The sequence below is a fragment of the Ailuropoda melanoleuca genome, chromosome 5 (assembly GCF_002007445.2).
Source record: "Ailuropoda melanoleuca isolate Jingjing chromosome 5, ASM200744v2, whole genome shotgun sequence".
Classification (NCBI taxonomy): Eukaryota; Metazoa; Chordata; class Mammalia; order Carnivora; family Ursidae; genus Ailuropoda; species Ailuropoda melanoleuca.
In genome coordinates, this window is record NC_048222.1 from 39074182 (window position 1) to 39096410 (window position 22229).

Consider the following 22229-nt stretch of genomic DNA (forward strand, 5'->3'; position numbering starts at 1 on the left):
TGGGCGGGGCTGGGCGGGGCTGGGCGGGGCTGGGGCGGGGTTGAGGGATCCCTAGAGCTATCCGGTCACTCTGCGCACCTGGAATCTAACCTCTACGCGGGCAGTGCCCACGCCAGAGACAGGGCCGCACCTTATGGTCAGGTTCTCCATGACCCCAGGGAAGCGCTGCAGCTCGTCCCGGAGCTCGTCGAAGGTGATGGCGCCGTTGCAGTCCTTGTCGGCTGACTCGAAGAGCGCCAGCGTCAGCTGGTCCAGCTTCTCCTCGGGCCGCGAGATGGCGCTCTCGCGCATGCAGGACTGCCGCACGGTGCGCAGCTCATCCGCATCGATAGAGCCGCTGCCTGTCCCACGTGGGGATGAAGCCGAGTGGGGGCTTGCCCCGGACCCCACTCTCCACCTGCAAATTCCCCCGTGCCCAACCACTGCATGGAGTGGTGAACTTTCCCTGTTCGCCCACCTGCAGTTTTCTGCCAACCAAGTACCTTTCGGGGTAGAGACCAGGGAAAGTACATAATATCATCCTCTGCTCAGGAACCTGCCATGGCTCCCTACTGCCCAGCTCGGTGGAGATAAACTCCTCCCCCAAGCATGGAGAATCTTAGCTTTAGTGCATGCCTTTCTCCAGGATCTGCAGCCTCCTAAGTACTGAGCTTCCAAGACCATCTGCACGGAACATACACTTCCTTGGGGCACCTGGGTAGCTCTATCAGTTAAGCATCCAACTCTTGATTTTGGCTCAGGTCATGCTCTTAGCGTTGCGGGATTGAGCCCCTTGTTGAGCCCACACTGAGCGTGGAGCCTACTTGAGATTCTCTCTCCCTCCCTCCCTCTCCTGCCCCTCTCCCCGCTGGAGCTCTCTCTCTCTCAAAAAAAGAGGGGGGAGAAAGAAGATACACTTGCTTAATCTTTAAGGAACTACATGCCCAGAGCCTCAATTATCCAGAGGTAAATTGTACTGGGGGTGGTGGTGAAGGAAGGTTCCCTTTTGTTCTCTAACTTATAGCAGATCTTGCTTTCCTATGTTGTCCTGAGAGGTCAGAGCTGGGCCCCCAAGTCCAGTCATGTGGTCTTACGGGAACATGAGTGACTAAAGGTGTGATGGGAAAAGGAAGCCAAATCTACCCATCAAGATGAGATCTGGGCCATTTCTTTCTATTTTTCCACTCTGCATGCGCAGCAGGGGCCATGATTAATGAGTTCTTGGCCTGATTTGGATGCAGACATACTTGAGGTAGCTTCGTATTTCTGTCCCTTATTAACTGTGATGGTGGGCTGTATGTAAATCCTTCGGAGTAGTGAGCCTTACTTTGCTCATCTTTAAAATGGGAATAGTAATCTCTCCCTTTCAGAACTGGTTCAAGGATAACAGATAATTATAAAGCACTTACTGCAGTATCTGGAAGAAGGCAGCTGCATATAAATGGAAAGTCTTCTTGGTATTTTGATCATCATGAAGGCCCAAGCCCAGGTCCATAATCACATGACAGTGCAGTCTAAGGTACCACTCTCCAGTCACGTCTCCCGTCCTTCAGCTTTCCTAGTCAAGAGTCACCTTGCAACAGCTTTCTAACTGCATCCAGGGTCCCTCCCCTGCTGCCTTCATAGCCTCTCATCCGTCCAGCTTTATTCACCCCTTGGCTAATTTCAAATCCAGGCTCCCCTTCACTATTATTCTCATACACACATTCCTCTTCCTCATCCTGCTATCCTTCTATTCCAGCGACCTAAACATATCCCATCCCTGAGTGAATCTAGCCACCTGTTCTCTCCCTTCCTGTACCAGGGCAGCTAAGAGAACATTCTTGAAGAAAAGCGCCCAAGAGACCAGGAAGCTTTGATCCCCGGCCACAGCAAGGCCTTCGACTTGCCCAGCAACCTTCTGCTTCTCTAGAACGGTCACTCTCCTGCTGTCTGCAAGGACAAGGTGAGTGTGCTGCTTCTCCTGTCACGAACGGACCTCTCAGGAGTGAGCAAAGCTTGGTGGTCAGGAAGCAGCAGCGAGGACTGTCCCAGGGAGACTGGGTGCGGCCAACTACCTGAGTCCTAGGGGAAGGGGGCCAATTTGGGGATCGGGTTCCAGGAATGAGGTTTGGCTAGATTGAGTCAGGTGGGACTGGGAGCTAAAGAAACCCCATGGGCCAGAGGGCCCTGCCCAGGGGCAGGCTTGCGGCTAGGTTGAGCTTTTCAGGATGCAAATCCAGCCCAGTGACATCCCTCCTCAGCACTCTTCCGTGGCTCCCTGTGGCTAACTGTCCTGAGACTCCACACCTTGGCCACCGAGGCCCGTCCAGTCTGGCCTCACCCACCATCTCAGTCTCACTGGGTGCCTCTTTCTCACTGGGGTCCCCTGTCCTTTGATGATTCCAGGCCCTCAGAGATGCTTGACGCCACAGAGTTGCCAAAGATTTAAAAGAAGGACATTCATAGCAGTGTCATTTTTAATGCAAAAAAAGAAGAGAAGAAAAAAAAAGAAAAGCAAAAGCGTTGGGAATGGGGAGACAATGAAACTCTCCATTTTGGTAATGGGGTTCGAATAAACAGTAATAACCACTAACACTTACAAAGGTGTACTGGGCACTGTTCCGAGTCTACAAAAGCTACCTAATTTAATCCTATCAGCTTCATAGTGTAGACTGTTATTATAACCATTATTCGCATGTGAGAGGTAAAGAAACTGAGGCACAAAGAAGTTAAGTGGCTTGCCCGAGGCTCCGTGATTATTAATAAATGGTGGAGCTGAGATCTGAGCTTTGGCACCTGACCTCCAAGTGAGAGATCTGAACTCCTAGGTGGTGCTGCGCGGGACACAGGGTCACATATGTACACATGACGGAACAGGACGAGGCCACAGCAAGTGATGCTTTAACTACACTGAGTTACCACTTCATACCCACTAGGGTGGCTACTATTTTTTTTTTTAAGATTTATATATGTATTTGAGGGGCACCTGGGTGGCACAGTGGTTAAGCGTCTGCCTTCGGCTCAGGGCGTGATCCCGGCGTTATGGGATCGAGCCCCACATCAGGCTCCTCCGCTGGGAGCCTGCTTCTTCCTCTCCCACTCCCCCTGCTGGTGTTCCCTCTCTCGCTGGCTGTCTCTATCTCTGTCAAATAAATACATAAAATCTTTAAAAAAAAAGATTTTATATATGTATTTGAGAGAGAGAGAGAGAAAGCAAGAGAGAGCACAAGCGGAGGGGGAGGAGGAAAGGGAGAAGCAGACTCCCCGCTGAGCAGGGAGCCCAATGTGGGGCTGGATCCCAGGACCCTGGGATCAAGATCTGAGTGGAAGGCAGACGTTTAACCGACTGAGTAGAGTGGCTACTATTGAAAAAGAAAAACAGAAATAACAAGTCTTGGCAAGGATGTGGAGAAACTGGAACCTTGTGCATTGCTGGTGGGAAGGTAAAATGGTACAACCTCTGTGGAAGAATACTGTATTCCTCGAAAAATTAAAAATAGAACTACCATATAATCCAGCAATTCCACCTCTGGGTATTTACTCAAAATAATGGAAAGCAGAGTCTTGAAGGCCCACACCTGTGTTCATAACAGCATCATTCACAATAGTCAGGAGATGGCAGCAAGCCAAGTGTCCAGTGACGACGGATGAACAAAATATGCTATATCCATACAATCAAATATCGCCCAGCCTTAAAAAAAGAACTAAATCCTGTCGCATGGGTGAACCTTGAAGACATGATGCTAAGTGAAATAAGCCAGATACAAAAGGAGAAGTATTCCATGATTCCACTCCTATGAGATACCCAGAGTAGTCAAATTCGCAGAGACAGAAAGGAGAGGGGGATTTTGCCCGGGGCTGGGGAGGAGGGAACAAGAGCTGGTGTTGAGTGGGTATAGAGTTTCAGTTTGGAAAGATGACAAAGTTCTGTGGGTGGAGGTGGTGATGGTTGCCCAACCATGTGAATGCACTTAGTGCTATTGCACTGACACTTAAAAAGTGGTTAAAGTGGTGAATTTAATGTTACGTATATTTTGCTACAGTAAAAATGATGTTAGAAAGCAATATAGTCTTACACGAACAAATGTTTATATTGTTTAGCAAGAAAAGGCAGTACGTATAGTGTAATCCCATTTAAAAAAATGTGTGTGGGGGGTGTGTGTTTGTGTGAGAGAGATAGATCAATTAGAAGGCAGTAGAGAAAAATGTTATGGGTGATTTTTGCTTTCTTCTTTAAATCATTCTATATTGCCTAAAGTGCTCACAGTGGACTTATGTTACTATCATAATAAGAAAAAGGCAATAAATCAATTTCTTTTTTCAAACTTTCAAAAGAAGTTTAGGCTTCTGGTGATCGAATCAAGGGCATTTGTCTCCTGGGCCACAGTGGCCCTTCTGGCCACCTCTACACAGAAGGGAGGCAGTGGCGAGACGGAGAGACGGGTCTGGGGCTGGGGGGTGGGGCACCCAGAGGGAGGGAGCCATCAGCCTGGTCTGGAGAGAACAGTCACTGAGGTGGGTGGGGTCCCTTTGTCCCCTCCCACTGAGCCCACCCTCGCCCGCCCCTCCCGCCCCTACAAGCCCTTACCATCGACGTCATACACCTGGAAGAGGAATTTGAGTTTGTCCATGGGGTCGCCGTGGATGAGGAGGGTCAGCGCGTCCCGCAGCTCCTGGAGGGTGATGGTGCCACTTCCATCGGAGTCAAACAGGGTGAAGAATCTCTCGGCAAAGAAGGACTGTGGCCAGAGAAGGGCGGGGCCGGGGCTTTGAAGGCCTGCAGGGCGTGTGCGCATGCGCCTTGGGGTGGTGGGCTTCAGGCAGGCCCCCGGGCTTGCGCACAGGGTGTGATCTGTCCGCTTGGCCAAGACAGCGGGCAGTGCCCACGGCCCCTCCCGCTTCCGGAGAGCAAGTTTGGTCTCCCGTGCAAGAGCTGTTCAGATCGCAGCAGTGAGGCTGGGCTTGTGTCCCTGCAGGCCCCTCATGCTTGGTCATTTGTACAGGCTCTTTGTCCCCAACGTGCCCGTCACCCCCATCAGCCTTGCGGTCCAGACCCCTCAACATGCAAAATGCAGGCTCCCCCTGCAGGCTCCTCCGGGGTCCTGTCTCATCCCCCATGGGCTGAACAAAGGGACAATGGGGCAAGAAGGTCTTAGAGGGTAGATGGCACTTGGACACCTGGATCGTCCCTGTACTTACTGTTTAGGCTGCCTGCGCTTACACTGCAGGCTTGTTCTTAAGCTCCTATTCACTCAGTCTATCCACGCATGCATGCATGCATTCATTCATTCATTCAGCAATCATGTCCTGCACAGCCCCCACTTGCCAGGCCTGGTGCTAGGCACCCAGCACAGAAATGAAGCCAGGCGGGGTCAGTGCCCCAGATATGCGGGGCCTGGAGGCTGCCCTCGAGGCAGGGAGAGGGCCTTGCAGGGCTTCATGTCTGACCTAAAGAAACCAGGAGGAGTTCACAAGCAGGAAGTTGGGGCCCAAGTCAGTAGACACTCACCCCTTCCTCAGCTCTCCTCTTTCTTCCCTGGATCCCTGGCTAATGCCTTTATCTACCATCCCAAGTGGTCTTTACCTTAAGGTATTTTACAGGTATTTTACATTAAGAGTGTAATGTATTGGGGCACCTCGGTGGTTCAGTGGGTTAAGTGTCTGCCTTTGCCTCAGGTCATGATCCTGGAATCCTGGCATCCAGCCCCCAGTTGGGCTCCTTGCTTAGCGGAGCCCTCCCCTTACCCCCTCCCCTGCTCGTGCTCTCTCTAACAAATAAATAAATAAAATTTTTAAAAGGAAGAGTGTAATGCATCATTAGGCAGAATGTCTTTTTTCCCTTCCCCGTGTTTACTATGGAAGGAGGCATGGCATTTAGAGTTCTTAGCAGTATCCCTGCTACCAGCAAGTGAGGGGCCCTCAGACCCAAACAGGGACACACAGATGCTCACTGGCTTGCCCCTATCAAGGACACAGGCCGCCACCAGATGCCAGCCTGCGAAACGTGTGGGGAGAAGTTGACATTTGCAGGCTCACTCCCCCCCCCCATCTCTGCAGATGTCTCCCCGTTTTGGGGGCAAGCAGGCTGCTCCAGGAATAGGCAGAGAACCTATGAAATGAGAGAGGGCTGGGCATGGGGTGGGTGTTTCATGGATGCAAATCATAGAAACTTATTTCTTGGAAGGAGGCTTACGGACATCATGGCACCAACTCTGGCCATGAGGCTGGTGGAAAATATGAGGCCAAAAATATTTCTTAAGATCTGGCAAGCTCCTGATACCCAACTTTACATGTCGTTTTGAAGACCCCAGGAGGCATGGCTACCGGAGGGGTTGGGGGGCATCAGGAGCAGAGACCGAACCACTCAGATCCTGCTTAGGGGTGGGGCCGGAAGCCCTGAGGATGCCCCGGGAGCGACCTTTGCCTCTTTGTGAGGCACTGTGTCCCTGAGAGCCAGGCTGCTCCTCCATTTTGAATGCAGGGCCCACTTCCAGAGTGGACACTTGCCTCTTTCACATTCAGGGCTGCTTTGAATTCTTGCAGGTTGATCTCGCCGTCTTTTCCCGCAATGGTCTCAAACTGGTGTGTCACCCACTGAAGCCACTTGGCATCCTCCTCGGTACTCATGGTGCTGGAAGAAAAGGAGATAGGTTTATGGGCAGTTTCAGCATGGGTGCCTTCTTCTCCCTAGGGCCTCGCGCCTTCCGTGGGTTGGATCAGCTTCGCCCATGGGAGAGGAGCTTCCCCAAGACTGCTTCTTTATGTCTCTAAGTCCCTGTCTCTGCATCTGGCATCAGCCAGCCTGGACTCACTTCTGTTTGGGTTCTGGAACGATAGGGTCCCAGTGAGATGGAGCCCATATTGTGCGCATGAGGTCAGAGAGTTCTGGGAATGCTATTAACATGACGACAATATTCCCCACCTCACACTGACACAGCTCTTTGCTGTTTTCCAGATACTTCCCACCCACTTTGTTTGGTCTCTGTCTCAACCTGGTGGATCACGACATTTTATAGGGAGGAAACAGATTCAGATAAGATGGAGTATTTTAGTGAAATTTACTCAACCAGTGAGAGAGAGAGAGAGAGAGAGAGTTCAAATCCAAGACCAGTGTGCTTTCTGTCTTGCCCTGGAACCTCCACTCTGTCCTCAAACACTTCCAGTACAAGGCACACCTGGACTCAGACCTCTGGGTCTTGACTCTCTGGGTTCAGAGCATATTCCACGATGTTCCAGGGGTATCCGCGAACTGACACCCTCCCAGACAAGCTAAGTACACAATGACTTGGACAAAGGTTAGCGATAAATGAGGACACCGCTTCGTTGGCATTAGAACCCAACCAACCAAAAATGAAGCTGTGAGTGAGGATTTACAGCCTTTACAGCCGTTGCCATAAACTTTGAGAGAATGGCTTTGTCTGTATCCCGTAAGTTCAACATAACCTTAAATGATTTAGCTACAATCCATCCTCATTATTTGCAGATTCCATATTCGCAAATTCACCTATTTGTTGAAACTTATCAGTAACCCCCAAACCAAATACTTGCAGCATTTTCCTGACATTACGCACATGAGCAAGGCAGTGATCAATTTTAGTTGTGTGATGTACGCAGTCCCAGCTGAGGTCGAGCAAGGGGACCCTCTGCCTTCTTGTTTCAGCTCTCATACAGAGAACGGGTTTTGAACTGTGCTTTTTGTTGGTGATATTGCTCTTTAGTTTTCTTTTCTCAGTCTTAACAAAAAAAATTTTTGAGGGTGGTTGGCACACAATGTTACGTTAGTTTCAGGTGTATCTCTAGTTATGTTGTGCTCATCAAGAGTGCAGCCACCATCTGTTACCAGGCAACACTGTTACAATATCATTGATTATATTCCCCACGCTGTACCAGTGACTTTGCTGTTTCAAATGGCCCCAACAGTGGTGTTGAAATGCTGACTAGTGTTCCTAAGCACAAAAAGGCTGTGATATGCCTTAAGGGGAAAAATATGTTTATTAGGTAAGCTTTGTTCAGACATGATTCCTAGAGCTGTTGACCATGAGTTGTTTTTTTTTTTTTTTTAAGATTTTATTTATTTATTTGACAGAGAGAGAGAGAGAGACAGCCAGCGAGAGAGGGAACACAAGCAGGGGGAGTGGAAGAGGAAGAAGCAGGCTTCCAGCAGAGCAGGGAGCCCGATGCAGGGCTCAGTCCCAGGACCCCGGGATCACACCCTGAGCCGAAGGCAGACGCTTAACGACTGAGCCACCCAGGCACCCCTGACCATGAGTTCCATGTTGACAAATCAACAATTTATTTTTTAAAGGAGTCTTTAAACAGAAGCACACATAAAACAAAATTATACATTGTTTGATTAAAAAAAACTCTGTGCCCAGATGTTGGCAGGAATCTAACCCTGCATTTTCCCGAGGAGCAATGGCTCAGAATTCCCTAATTCATTGTTTGCAATGAATTTAGAGGACATAATTGCCATGAATAACGAGAATTGACTGTATCTATACTTAAAAATTAAAAATAAAAAAGCTAACTTCCACTTAAGGAACCAGGAAAAAAATAATAAAATACCCATGTGCGCAAATAGGAGGATAGACTACTAAATATGAAATCCAAAATCCAGGAACTAGAAAACTAAAAAAGGTCAAAATAATACGTTTTTTTTTTATTATGGTGATGGTTTCACAAATGTGTCCAGATGTTAAAAACTCATCAAATTGTTCATTTTAAGTGTGCAGTTTATTGTTTATCAATAATGTTTCAATGCTGTGAAAAAAGAAGTTGGGTCTTCAAAAAGTCTAAGAAAAGCACGATTAAAGAAAAAAGTGGAAAAAATACCACATTGAGAAAGGCAATAAAAGCGGACGGGGCTACAGACATTAATATCTGGTACAATTGTTCAGTGAACTCAGGGAAATGAACTGCTTTCAAGAAGACGTAGCAATCTGAATGGACCAAAAATCATTTCAGAAATGAGAAAAGGCAGTGAAATATCAACCACTTATGACAGTGTTAGGCCCAGCCTGTTTTTGTAGCTGAGTCGTAGCCAATCTTCAAAAAATAAGCCCAATGCCACACTATCTCCGATGGTAAAAAAATAAATAAATAAAATAATAATAATAATAATGGTAAGACTCCCAATTTATTTTATAAAGCTAGCATTGCCCAATCTCAATGAAGATAGCATACAAGACAAGGAAAATTCTAGACAAATGTAACTTGTAGAGATGCAGCACTTGAACTAAAATATAACCCACGTTAAATCCTGGCATTTACTTCAAAAAATAATAATCCACCTTTATCAGGAAGGACCTTTTCCACATATGCAAGGATGGCTCACTATGAAGAAATCTGTCAACCATCCTCTCCTGTCCAACAGTGTAATAGTTAGAAAACTAGTGGCCCCCAAGCTGGGATACTTGCCTGTCAGAGACAGGGAGAGCTTACTAAAATGCCCGCTTTGGCTCACCAACTTTGGGTGGGATCCAGGAATCTGCACATTTACCCAGCACCCTGGATCTTGGCGACCCATGCCGACTGGTCTGGGCTCACACCTGGAGGTTAAACAGCCCCACTTCCTTCCCCTCTTGGGACCCACAGGAAGGCATTCTGCAAAGCAGAGAGAATGCTGGGGATTAGGCTGCGTGCAAGTGCTCACCCAGGGAGGGTGGAGATGGGGTATCTGGGTGCACTTCCCTCTTCTAGGAAATGTTAGTGTTTCAGGCCTGCAGAAGAAGAAGAAATTCTGGGAAGCTGGTGGAGAAGAGACTGGAACAGGAGTGGGAAGAAGGGAGGGAGGGGTTGGGGGAAAAAAGAAGGCAGCACCGAAGGAGACAGAAGTCCTCGTCGAGGTGCTAGGAATCTTCGGATTTCAGAGCTCTAGGGGAACAATGTGCTCACCAGAGGCCAGAATTTTCCTCAGGAGACCAGGAGTTTAGGTCCAGGCTTGCTTTGCCCTAACTGATCACAGGCCTCACTGCACTATAGTTTGCTCATCTGCACATTGAAAGGGCTGCTATGAGGTGTTATTTGGGAAAGTGCAACTGACAAGCACTGTACGAGCGCTAGTTATTGTCATTACTCTGACTAGGTCAATTCTTGATTTTACAGATGTGAAAATGGGCCCAGAGAGGTCTGGTAACTTGCCCAAGATGGCACAGCATGCTAGTAACCAGGCAAGAGCAGAGCTCAGGTCTCTTGACTTCTGTCCCAGGCAGACAGTCATCCTCTGTAGCTATCCCACCAAAGGCAAAGAGTGCTTCTCCCTTGCTTCTCCCTTGTCACTGGCATGGAAAGCTAGACAAATGAGCCACTCACCCTCTGCAGCTTTCAAGCTGGGCTCAGTCTTCTGGAATGCTTATCCTTTCTCCTGTCTTCTAGACCACAAGTCCCAGAGAGACTGTGATCTGTCCAGCAGCCTGCGTCGTGAAGCCCACAGTTCGCCTCTCCCCAGCTCCTCCTCTCGTCCTGATTCTCCAAAAGAGCTGCTCACGCCCACAGCCCCTCAGTCCTCCATGTCCTGGCTAGTGGCCACCTTGGTCCAGAGAAATCCCAACAAGGAGCCTGGTGCAAGGGTGGGGCAAGGATTTCGCTGGAAAGATGTTGGCTGTCTTCTGTCTGGCTGGATAGCTTCCATTTCCCCTCCTCCGAGGAGACCAGCAGGTAGGAAATCTAGAAATGCATTGTAAAGAAAAAAACCTCACCATCAAGTTGGAGCAGGCTCTGCTCAGCCCTTAAGGAGCCAAGTGAGACTTCATCAATTGCAGTAACATTGATCACACCAGAAATGTTGAAGCATTTCCTCTGAGCCATGCACTGTGCGAAGTCTTTACAGAGTGTTCGGTTAAATACATAACACAGCCCCCTGTTTGGTGGGCATTATTATCATCACAACACCAAAGGGGAAAGTGGAGCTCTGAAAGGTGAGTGACACGTCCAGATGGCTTGGCAGGCATTCCGCCATGTTGGGCTGACTCTGGAGACTGTGCATTTAACTGCACGGGGAACAAAGCTCAGTGCCAACGAATGGAGTCAAATATATTGGACTGGTCCTGTGAAGAGGTTCCGAGTTCAAATGACCTGGGGAGGGAGGGAAGTGAGCCCTACTGGCTCAAAATCTAAGAGAAATTATATAAATGCTTAGATAAGGCCACACTGCCACCCAAATTCGAAGTGCTTTTTACTTTTTGTCCTGCCTGACAAAATGTCAGCCGAGGCTGATGACCCTGGACCTCTGTTGCAGATTGGAGCCCCGAGGGGTGATTTTAGATATCTCTTGCTAACTTCCAAACTGAGGGAAATAATAGTTGTTTTGTTTTGTCTTAAAGCAGGCAAGTTGGTAGAAGAAATGTCTTTGATTATTTGGCCCCTGGTGGGGTACTTTAAAGGACCCCTTGGATTGTGGTCCTGTCTGGACTCCAGAGTCGTCAGGGGCTCACTTGATGCCCTTCTGCTGTCACCCATACTCCTCTGCCCACGGGCTCAGCCAGTTCTCACTGAGCTAGTCCCAAGGCAATGTAAGATCTGCAGACCCGGGGTGATCTGGTGATCTCAAAATTCTCTATTCTGACTTGGCAAGAGACGTGCTTCACTGGGTCCAGATGGCTTAAGACAGAGTCAGAGCTGATAAAGAACATCTGTTTCTCTTTCAAGGCTGACAATCCCAGAGTTAGTGCTCTGATGATAACATTTGAACCCCATGATGCCAATTCGGCCCCATGATCTTGGTTTAGGCTTGACGTGTTTTCCTTAGAATCAGGATTGGAAAGACCTTCGAGGTCATGGAATTCAACCAACCTTTTTTTTAGCTTGAGTCCCTCCTCCACCCTCCCCCAACCAGACCTGGTGGTCGGTAGCCTTGACTTGCACACCTCCGGTCACAGGGTGCTCACTTGCTTTGGAAGCAGCAATCTGGAGGCTGCTTTGACTGTTCAGATAGTGTTCCTCATACTAGAGTGAAGAGAGAAATAGAAACTTCCATTAAGTGACTTCAGAAACTACATGTAGGAAATGGAAAATTCTTTGGAAGAAATTAGCAAAGTGGTAAGTATGAATTATGCTTTCAAGTTGTGACCAGTTCAGGAAGAGAAGGAAGAGTGAGAAGAGGTAAGGCAGAACTGCCTGTGCCCTATTGTCAGTGTGGTTATCTTCGCATGATTCTCTGTCTACCCCAGTGGACGGTGAGCTCCGAAAGGCAAGGTCTCTGGCTCATTAATTTTGAATCCCAGGAAACTAGCACAGTGCTCAGTACATAGTGGGCACTCGATGCACATTTGTGGAATGAATAAACCTGCCTCCATTTGACAAGTATTTATGAAACACCATGTGCCACGCACCGTCTGGGTATAGAGATGAGTAAAATAGTCCAGCGTGATCAAGGCAGATACAGAAGTTCCAAGAAGAGAGCATCAGGAGGACTTCCCAGTGGAAGTGACTGATCTGAGATAGCTTTTAGAATGTGAATAGGAGCTTTCCAGGTGGAAAGCAAAAAGGACATTGGGAGTAACTGGAAGATCAAACACAAAGGCATGGAAATGGGAATGCGTTCTGTGTTCAGGAAGCTATAAGCCATTCAGGTCTAACTAAGCCATCACATGGGGAAGGACAAACTTGAAAGCAGAACTGAAGCTGGGAGTAGGAGTCAGATCATGAAGGTCTGGTGTGAGGCGAGCTGAAGAGCGAGGTCCTTACCCTGATTGCTGGAGAGCCAGTAAAACACATAAAGCAATGAAGCAACATGATCAAGTATTTGCCAAAGTTTTGACAGATGAAAGTCCAGTTTATCTCCTGGTACCTGGACAAAATACAAATTTTAAAAGGAGGATGATAAACACTGGGAATATGCATTTTTGAACCTGCCTTTCTTCTAACCAGTGTTCGGGAAGGATAGACTCCCCCCCCCCATAACATTTTTGCACGATTACAAAACTTACAAACATTAATTACAGGAAAATATATAAAAGCACAAAAAAGATTTTACAAATCATTGCAATCCACCCATCCAGACAAAATCTCTGCTACAATTAAGTGTTCCTTTCTAGTCACATGCAGAAGGTGGCCCAGCATGGGATTTGGAGTGGAGTAGTTTCTGATGAACCTGTTTGCGTGAGCTGGTTTGCCTTTTGAAAGGTGAAATGGAATGGTTTCACTTATGTCAAGGGGTTTCACTTATGTCTCCTCCCATGGAACTGGGAGGCCATGAAGGAGGTGGGCCTCCTGCACATTTCACCAGGTAGAACCATGAACTTCTGAACCTGGCCAGACCGCAAATATTCTGAGGATTCCACCTGAACACCTGCAACTTGCTATAGTAAGAGATTTTGCTTAGTGAGAGCCTTACTAACCAATTATACTCAGCCAAGGCTTGTTTTCTGCCCCCACACCAATCAAAATTCTTTGCAAACAACATATAAAAGCACTCCCTTTGACTTTAAAAATACCTTGACTTTTGTTCCCTGAGAGGGCACTATTTGGGTTGCTACATCTGTTTCCCCTGAATTGCAATTCTGAGAACACAAATAAATGCTTCTGTCTTTATTTTAGCTCAGCCTCTTTTCTGGGTCAACAGCCTTGAAGGAAAGGCTTGGAATGGCACCTGGAAAGAGGAGGAGGAAAGCATGGGTCTGTTCTTCAGCACTACCCTTGAACTATGAAAAGCTCTCTGAAAAGAGAGGAGATGTTTTCTCCACTTTTGTAGGGAATTCAGGTGGCTCTGATACCGTTTGGGCTCAAGGCTCTTGAATTTTTGGATGACATCAGCTGCTGAGCCGTGGGAGGAGGTGTCCTTAAATGGCTGCCACGTGGTAAACATCTCTGGGAGCAACAGAGTGGCTGGATTTGGGCAGGCTGGCTCCCGAGCATATGTGACACCAAATGCCCACAGGGAGAAATTCCTGGGGAAAATTGAAAGTGGAGTAGGGAGACCAAGATCCACAGGCAGAAAAAGGTGGGTATGAGTGCTAATGTTACTTCCTTCATACCCACAAGCCAGAGTCAGAAAAGTAATAAGCTGCAATTTGGGGCTTCTGGTTCAGATGGCCTGAAGTTCACTCTTTGAGGGCCCCTCATCTTTACCAAACACAAAGCAAGGAAAGACAAAATACTTTTAAAAATTTAAGGTGGTGCTCTGGTGGGGAAGGAAGGTGGAGACCTAGGAGTAGACAGCATGGTCTGAGGATCCTCTGGGTCACATGGGGAGAGGCAGTTCCCCTGCTTGAAGTGCATTTGGGAGAGGGGGTGCAATCTCTCCAGGGGTGAGGGACCTGGTGCAAACCATTGAGCTGCCCCATTTGCTAGCATAGGACTCAAGGCCAAATTTCTGGGACAAACCGGTGGGTGGCCCCAGTGCAGCAAGACCCTCCCCCAAGGAATTGGTGCTTGTGTGGATCTCTAAAATTTGGGGTTTTAGAACCCAGTCATGCCTGAGATAAAACAGGAGTGCCAGGCCACCTGGCAGGCAGACAGATAGCTCAGATGTAGGCAGGGTAAAGGAAGGGATCTGACGGAGGCCAGGGACACAGAAGAGGTGATTGTGTGCTCTTCTATGAGAGCTTCCTGAAGGGTGGTAGGTGCAAACTCCTCACTTTGGGAGGAGAGAGCTGGGCACCACCATATTTATCTTGCCCATCAGCACTGATGGACTTTGGTGAGCCACACGGCACCACCCAGTGGAGGCCGGAGCCACTTACACCAAGCCACACCCACCTGCACCTGCAGGTGCCTCGCCACTGGTGCAAGTCCACCTGAGAATCAGCTCAACAGGCCCCTCCCCCAGAAGACCAGCACAAGCCCTTGCCCACACCAAGTCTACCGAATGCAGAGTGGTGCAAAGCTTCAGCTCTAGAGGAAATGGGATCTAGCTTCTTTTTATTTTTATTATTATTTTAAATTAAATTAATTAATTTAATATATTTTTTATTTTTAAAATTTTTATTATTTTTTATATTTTTGGATCTAACTTAACAAGCAGACTAAAACACCACCTATGATCTAGCTTTCTTTCTTTTTAAAAAATATATATATAATTTTATTTAATTTTAAAAATTTTTAATTTTTTGGATCTAGCTTCTTTTAACAAGCAGACCAAAATACACCTAGAATTGAAATTCCCCTTCCTTCCTTCCTCCCTCCCTCCCTCCTTCCCTCCCTCCCCCTTTCTCCCTTTTTCTTCCTTTCTTTCTTTCTTTCTTCTTTCTTTCTTTCTTTCTTTCTTTCTTTCTTTCTTTCTTTCTTTCTTTCTTCCTTCTTTCTTCTTTCCTTCTTCCCCTGGACAAAAAGATGGAAAAATTCACCCCAAAAGAAAGAACAGGAAGAAGTAACAGGTAGGGATTTATTCAATACAGATATAAGTAAGAAATCTCAACTAGAATTTAAAACAACAATTATAAGGACACTAGCTGGGCTTGAAAAAGCATAGGAGACACTAGAGAATCCAATCTAGTCAAGCCAAAATTTAAAATTCTGTAACTGAGATACAAATCCAAATGGATGCCATGACAATGAGGATTGATGAAAGAGAGGAACACATTTGTGATATAGAAGATAAAATTATGGAAAATAATGAAGCTGAGAAGAAGAGGAAAAAACAGGGGCGCCTGGGTGGCACAGCGATTGAGCGCCTGCCTTCGGCTCAGGGCGTGATCCTGGCATTATGCGATCGAGCCCCACATCAGGCTCCTCCGCTATGAGTCTGGTTCTTCCTCTCCCACTCCCACTGCCTGTGTTCCCTCTCTCACTGGCTATCTCTATCTCTGCTGAATAAATAAATAAAATCTTTAAAAAAAAAAAAGAAGAGAAAAAAAAAGTATTGGATCATGGATGAAGACTTGGGGAACTCAGTGACTACTTAAAGCATATTAACATTCATATCATAGGAGTCCCAGAAGGTGAAGAGAGAGAAAAAGGAGCAGAAGGTTTATTTGAGCAAATTATAGCCAAAACTTCCCTAATCTGGAGGAGGAAATAGGCATCAAAATCCAAGAAGCACAGATTACTCCCATTAAATTAAACAAAAGCCAGCCATCACCAAGACATATCGTAGCCAAATTCACAAAATACACAGACAAGGAAAGAAGACTGAAAGCAGCAAGGGAAAAGACTCCTTAACCTATAAGGGAAGACAGATCAGGTTCACAGCAGATCTGTCCTAGAAACTTGGCAAACTGGAAGAGAATGGCATTGTACATTCAATGTGCTGAATGGGAAAAATATGCAGCCAAGAATACTCTATTCTGTAAGACTGTCTGTTATTCAGAATAGAAGGAGAGATAAAGAGTTTCCCAGACAAACAAAAATTAAAGGAGTTCACGACCACTAAAAGAGTCCTGCAAGAAATAGTAAAGGTGACTCTGAGTGGGGGAAAAAGACCAAAAGCAACAATGACAAGAAAGGAACAGAGAACACCACCAGAAACACCAATTCTACAGATAACACAATAGAGGTAAGTTCATATGTTTCAATCATCATGCTGAATGTAAATGGACTAAATGCTCCAATCAAAAGACATAGGGTATCAGATGGATTTTTAAAAAACAAGGTTTTCAGACCTAAAAAAACCAGCAGATTGAAAGTAAGGGGATGAAGAGCCATCTATCATGTTAATGGATGTCAAAAGAAAGCCAGAGTAGCCATACTTATATCAGACAAACTAGATTTTAAACCAAAGACTGTAATAAGAGATGAAAAAGGACATTATATCATAATTAAGGGGACTATTCATCAAGAAGATCTAAGAGTTGTAAATATTTATGCCTCCAACTTGGGAACACCAAAATATATGAATCAATTGATAAGAAACATATAGAAACTCACTGATAATATGATAATAGTAGGGGACTTTAAAACTTTAACACCCTACTTACAGCAATGGATAGATCTTTGCAGAAAATTATCAAGAAAACAAAGGCTTTGAATGACACACTGGACCAGACAGACTTAACAGATATATTCAGAACATTTCATCCTAAAGCAGCAGAATACACATTCTCTCCAAATGCACATGGGACATTCTCCAGAATATATCACATACTAGGCTACAAATCAGTCCTCAACAAATATGAAAAGATTGAGATCATACCATGCATATTTTCTGACCACAATATTATGAAACTTGAAATCAGCCACAAGAAAATATTTGGAAAGACCACAAGTCTGTGGAGGTTAAAGAACATCTTACTAAAGAATGATTGGGTTAACCAAGAAATTAAAGAAGAAATTAAAAAGTACATGGAAGCAAATGAAAATGAAAACACAACAGTCCAGAATCTCTGGGATGTAGCAAAGGTGATCCTAAGAGGGAAGTATATAGCAATACAGGCCTTCCTCAAGAAGCAAGAAAAATCTCAAATACACAAACTAACCTTACACCTAAGGGAGTTAGAAAAGGAACAGCAAAAAAAGCCTAAAACTAGCAGAAGAAGGAAAATAATAAAGAATAGAGCAGAAATAAATGCTATAGAAACAAACAAACAAATAATAAAACAGTAGAACAAATCAATGAAACTAAGAGCTGGTTCTTTGAAAGAATTAATAAAATTGATAAACCACTAGCCAGACTTATCCAAAAGAAAAGAGAAAGGACCCAAATAAATAAAATCACAAATGAGAGAGGAGAAGTCACAACCAACACCACAGAAATACAAACAATTACAAGAGAATATTATGAAAAATTATATGCTAACAAATTGGGCAATCTGGAAGAAACGGACAAATTCCTAGTAACATACAAACTATCAAAGTTGAAACAGGAAGAAATAGAAATTTTGAACAGACCCATAACCAGGAAAGAAATTGAATAAGTAATCAAAAATCTCCCAACAAACAAAAGTCCAGGGCCAGATGGCTTCCTAGGGGAATTCTACGAGACATTTAAAGAAGAGTTAATCTCTAGTCTTCTCAAATTGTTGCAAAAAATAGAAATGGAAGGAAAGCTCCCAAACTGCTTCTACAAGGCCAGAATTACCTTGATTCCAAAACCAGACAAAGACCCCACTAAGAAGGATAATTACAGGCCAATATCCCTGATGAATATGGATGTAAAAATTCTCAACCAGATGCTAGCAAATCAAATCCAACAGTACATTAAAAGACTTATTCACTGTGATCAAGTGGGATTTATTCCTAGGCTGCAGGGATGGTTCAGTATTTGCTAATCAATACATGATACACCATATTAATAAAAGAAAGGATAAGAACCATATGATCCTCTCAATAGTTGCAGAAAAAAGTGTTGGACAAAATACAGCATCCATTCTTGACAAAAACCCTCAACAAAGTAGGTATAGATGGGCGTACATCAACATCATAAAGGCTATATACGAAAGACCCACAGTTGTTTTTTTTTAAGATTTTACTTATTTATTTGAGAGAGAGAGAGAGAGCATGAACAGCGAGGAGGGGCAGAGGAAGAGGGAGAAGCAGACTCCCCACTGAGCAGGGAGCCCGAGGTAGGACTCAATCCCAGGACCCTGGGATCATGAACTGAGCCGAAGGCAGACGCTTAACTGACTGAGCCACCCAGGGGCCTGAAAAGACCCAAGTTAATATCATCCTCAATGGGGAAAACCTGACACCTTTTCCTCTATGGTCAGGAGCAAGACAAGTATGTCTACTCTCCCCATTACTATTTCACATAGTCCTGGAAGTCTCAGCCTCAGCAGTCAGACACAAAACTCAAAGGCATCCAAATTGGCAAGGAAGAAGTTAAACTTTCACTATTTGCAGACAACATGATCTTATATATAGAAAACCTAAAAGACTCCACCAAAAAATTGTTAGGACTGACACATGAATTCAGCAAAGTCCCAGGATATAAAATCAACAGAAATGTGTTGCATTTCTATATACCAATAATGAAGCAGCAGAAAAGGAAATCAAGGACTTGATCTCTTTATAATTGCACCAAAACCCATACGATACCTAGGAATAAACCTAACTAAAGGGGTAAAAGATCTGTACTCTGGAAACTCTAAAACACTGATGAAAGAAATTGAAGAGGAGACAAAGAAATGCTTATGGATTGGAAGAACAAATATTGTTAAAATGTGTATACTACCCAAAACAATCTACAGATTTAAAGCAGTCCCTATCAAAACACCAACAACATTTTTCACTGAGCTAGAACAAATAATCCTAAAAGTTGTATGAAACCACAGAAGACCCCAAATAGCCAAAGTAATTCTGAAAAAGAAAAGCAAAGCTGGATGCATCACATTTCTGGACTTCAAGTTATATTACAAAGCTGTAGTGATCCAGACAGTATGGTACTGGCACAAAAACAGACACATAGATCAATGGAACAGAATAGAAAACCCAGAAACGGACCCACAGCTATGTGGCCAAATAACCTTTGATGAAGCAGGAAAGAATATCCAATGGAAAAAAGACAGTCCCTTCAACAAATGGTGTTGGGAGAACTGGACAGCCACATGCAGAAGAATGAAATTGGACCACTTTCTTACACCACACACAAAAATAAATTCAAAACGAATGAAAGCCCTAAATGTGAGGCAGGAAACCATCAAGATCCTAGAGGAGAACACAGGCAGCAACCTCTTTGACCTCAACCATAGCAACTTCTTACTGGACACATCACTGGAGGCTAGGGAACCAAAAAGCAAAATGAACTGTTGGGACTTTATCAAGATAAAAAGCTTCTGCACAGTGAAGGAAACGATCAATGAAAATAAGGCAGCCTAAGGGGAAGATATTGCCAAATGACATATCTGATAAAGGGTTAGTATCCAACATTTATAAAGAACTTATCCAACTCAATACCCAAAAAACAAATAATCCAGTTAAGAAATGGACAGAAGACAGGAATAGACATTTTTCCAAAGAAGACGTCCAGATGGCCAACAGACACATGAAAAGATGCTCAACATCACTCATCATCAGGGAAATGCAAATCAAAACCCTAATGAGACACCACCTCACACCTGTCAGAATGGCTGAAATTGACAACACAGGAAACAACAGGTGTTGGCAAGGATGCAGAGAAAGGGGAGCCCTTGTGCACTGTTGGTGGGAATGCAAACTGGTGCAGCCACTCTGGAAAACAGTATGGAGGTTCCTCAAAAAGTTACAGATAGAACTACCCTACAATCCAGCAATTGCAGTACTAGGTATTTACCCAAAGGAAGCAAAAATACAGACTTGAAGGGGCACACGCACCCCAATGTTTATAGCAGCAATGTCCACAATAACCAAAATATGGAAAGAGCCCAAAAGTCTATTGGCTGCTGATGAGTAGATAAAGAAGAGGTTGTATATGGAATATTACTCAGCCGTTAAAAAGAATGAGATCTTGCCATTTGCAATGATGTGGATAGAACTAGAGTGTATTATGCTGAGCGAAATAAGTCAGTCAGAGAAAGACAATTATCATATGATTTCACTCATATGTGGAATTTAAGAAACAAAACAGATAAACAGAAGGGAGGGAGAAAAAAAGGAGAGGGGAAACAAGCCATAACAGACCCTTGATGTTAGAGAACATACTGAGGGTCGATGGAGGGAGGCAGGTGGGGGATGGGCTAGGTGGCTGATGGGCACTAAGGGGGACACTTGCAATGATGAGCACTGGGTGTTTTAAGTAAATGATGAACCACTGAATTCTACTCCTGAAACCAATATTGCACTGTATGTCAACTAACACGAATTTAAATACAAATTTGAAAAAAAAATACACAAAGATAAAAATTTAAAAGACCAGCTGTTATCAAAAATAAAATAAACATCTCTGGACCAGCGATGAAACAGAAATACACAATGGCTGTCAAACAGAAGCTCTGGTCTAGCCAGCTCATCTCCAGATGCAGAGGCTTCTAAGAACTGTGCTCCTGGGAAAGGATAAGAGCCTTGGGCTGAGGGTGCCCTGATTATGGGACAGGGCTGAAAAAAGCTGTGACCAGCCATTGCCTGGGACTGACTTATATTCTGTACTTAGGAGAAAAAGAGGAGTTCATACAGTCTCCTCATCCAGACCTGGACCAGGCCAACTTCTGTTTGGTGCCTGCACTCACAACGACCTCAGATCTCCATGGATGGGAGCCCCAGGCCACCAAGACCAGCATTGAATGGGCGTGGGGTGGGCAGGAAGCTGGATGGTAACAACCATGAAACTTTTAGAGAAAGACGGAGCATGAACCCACACACACACACACGCACGCACGCACCCCATTCAAGATGAGCCAACAAGCTGGTATGTCCAAAGACCCAAAAAGAATGAATGCTAAGCAGATAGCCAATCAAGCCAATAATAGTGAGCATTGATTCTGTAAGTGTATGCAGAGTCTTGAAAGAGAGAAAAGAAAGAAAAACACCCATTAAAAAAAATAAATTGAGAAATAAAAATGGACAGAAAGGAAACCAGTTTCAGCTGGTGTGAAGAAAACCCGATTAGATATATGGACAATAATATGGTTATTACAATTTTAAAATAATTCAATCAATAGGATAATTCAAAACTAGACAGAGTTGGAAAGTGAATGCACAATCCCTAAGATAGCATGGAGTCACTCACTTGAAATAATTCTGTAGCTTTTTTTCCCACTTCCCAACATATTTTAAGCATTTCTCATATTATTAAATATGAATGTGTCCAAAGGTTGTGAGCAAGCGCTCTATGTCTGGACATTTGATTTTCTTACATTTATTCCATTACCATACACACATTTCTGAGAAATCTTGTGATTCAATCTTTGTCCAAACTTCCAGTGGTTTCTCTCGATTGGATTCCTGAAAGAGGAATTGCTGGGGGTAAAACATATAAACTTTCTGAAGCCCTTTAATAAAGCCACATTGCTTTCCCTGAATCTTGAACCAGTTTTCTCTCCCACCCATGTTTTCAGAGAATGCCAAACACTTGTGAATAGTAGGGATTATTCTTTAAAATACTTGCAGTTTTTATTTGCCTTTGTCTGATTAGTGGAGAAGTGAAACGTCATCATGGAAGAAAAAATCGTGAAATCCTCTTTTCTTCACTTCTTGAATGAATTGGGGCATATTTTCCTGTAGAGGGGACACTGAGCTTCTCATGCTCCCAGCTGGTTGGGTTTTTTGTTGTTGTTGTTGTTGTTGTTTTGACTGAAGTACTTTTTTTCTACGTTCTTTCAATCAAAGTCATGACATGTTTTCACTCTATCCCTATGGCAGACTGTTTATTCCTTCTTGGCCCTGATTTTAAGTCCTGAGTCTGTAGCCCATGGATTTTGCCCGCTTGCTGGAGGATGGAGACGGCACTACGGCCACTTTCCTCTGACAGGAAAGGTCAGGGA

The 22229-nt window shown here is 44.8% G+C and overlaps 1 protein-coding gene across 1 annotated transcript in view; it reads right to left on the bottom strand.

Annotated features, from left to right (window-relative positions):
- The window catches only part of NOX5 (NADPH oxidase 5), a 101291-nt gene that overhangs the window by 23210 nt on the left and 55852 nt on the right, over nucleotides 1-22229 (bottom strand). Inside the window, exons 2-5 of the mRNA XM_011226750.3 lie at nucleotides 10273-10626; nucleotides 6469-6592; nucleotides 4550-4700; nucleotides 131-341 (exon numbers count right to left, since the gene is read on the bottom strand). Of these exons, the coding sequence (XP_011225052.2) occupies nucleotides 131-341; nucleotides 4550-4700; nucleotides 6469-6588 (482 nt within the window). The 5' untranslated portion in view covers nucleotides 6589-6592; nucleotides 10273-10626. The remainder of the gene's footprint in view (nucleotides 1-130; nucleotides 342-4549; nucleotides 4701-6468; nucleotides 6593-10272; nucleotides 10627-22229) is intronic.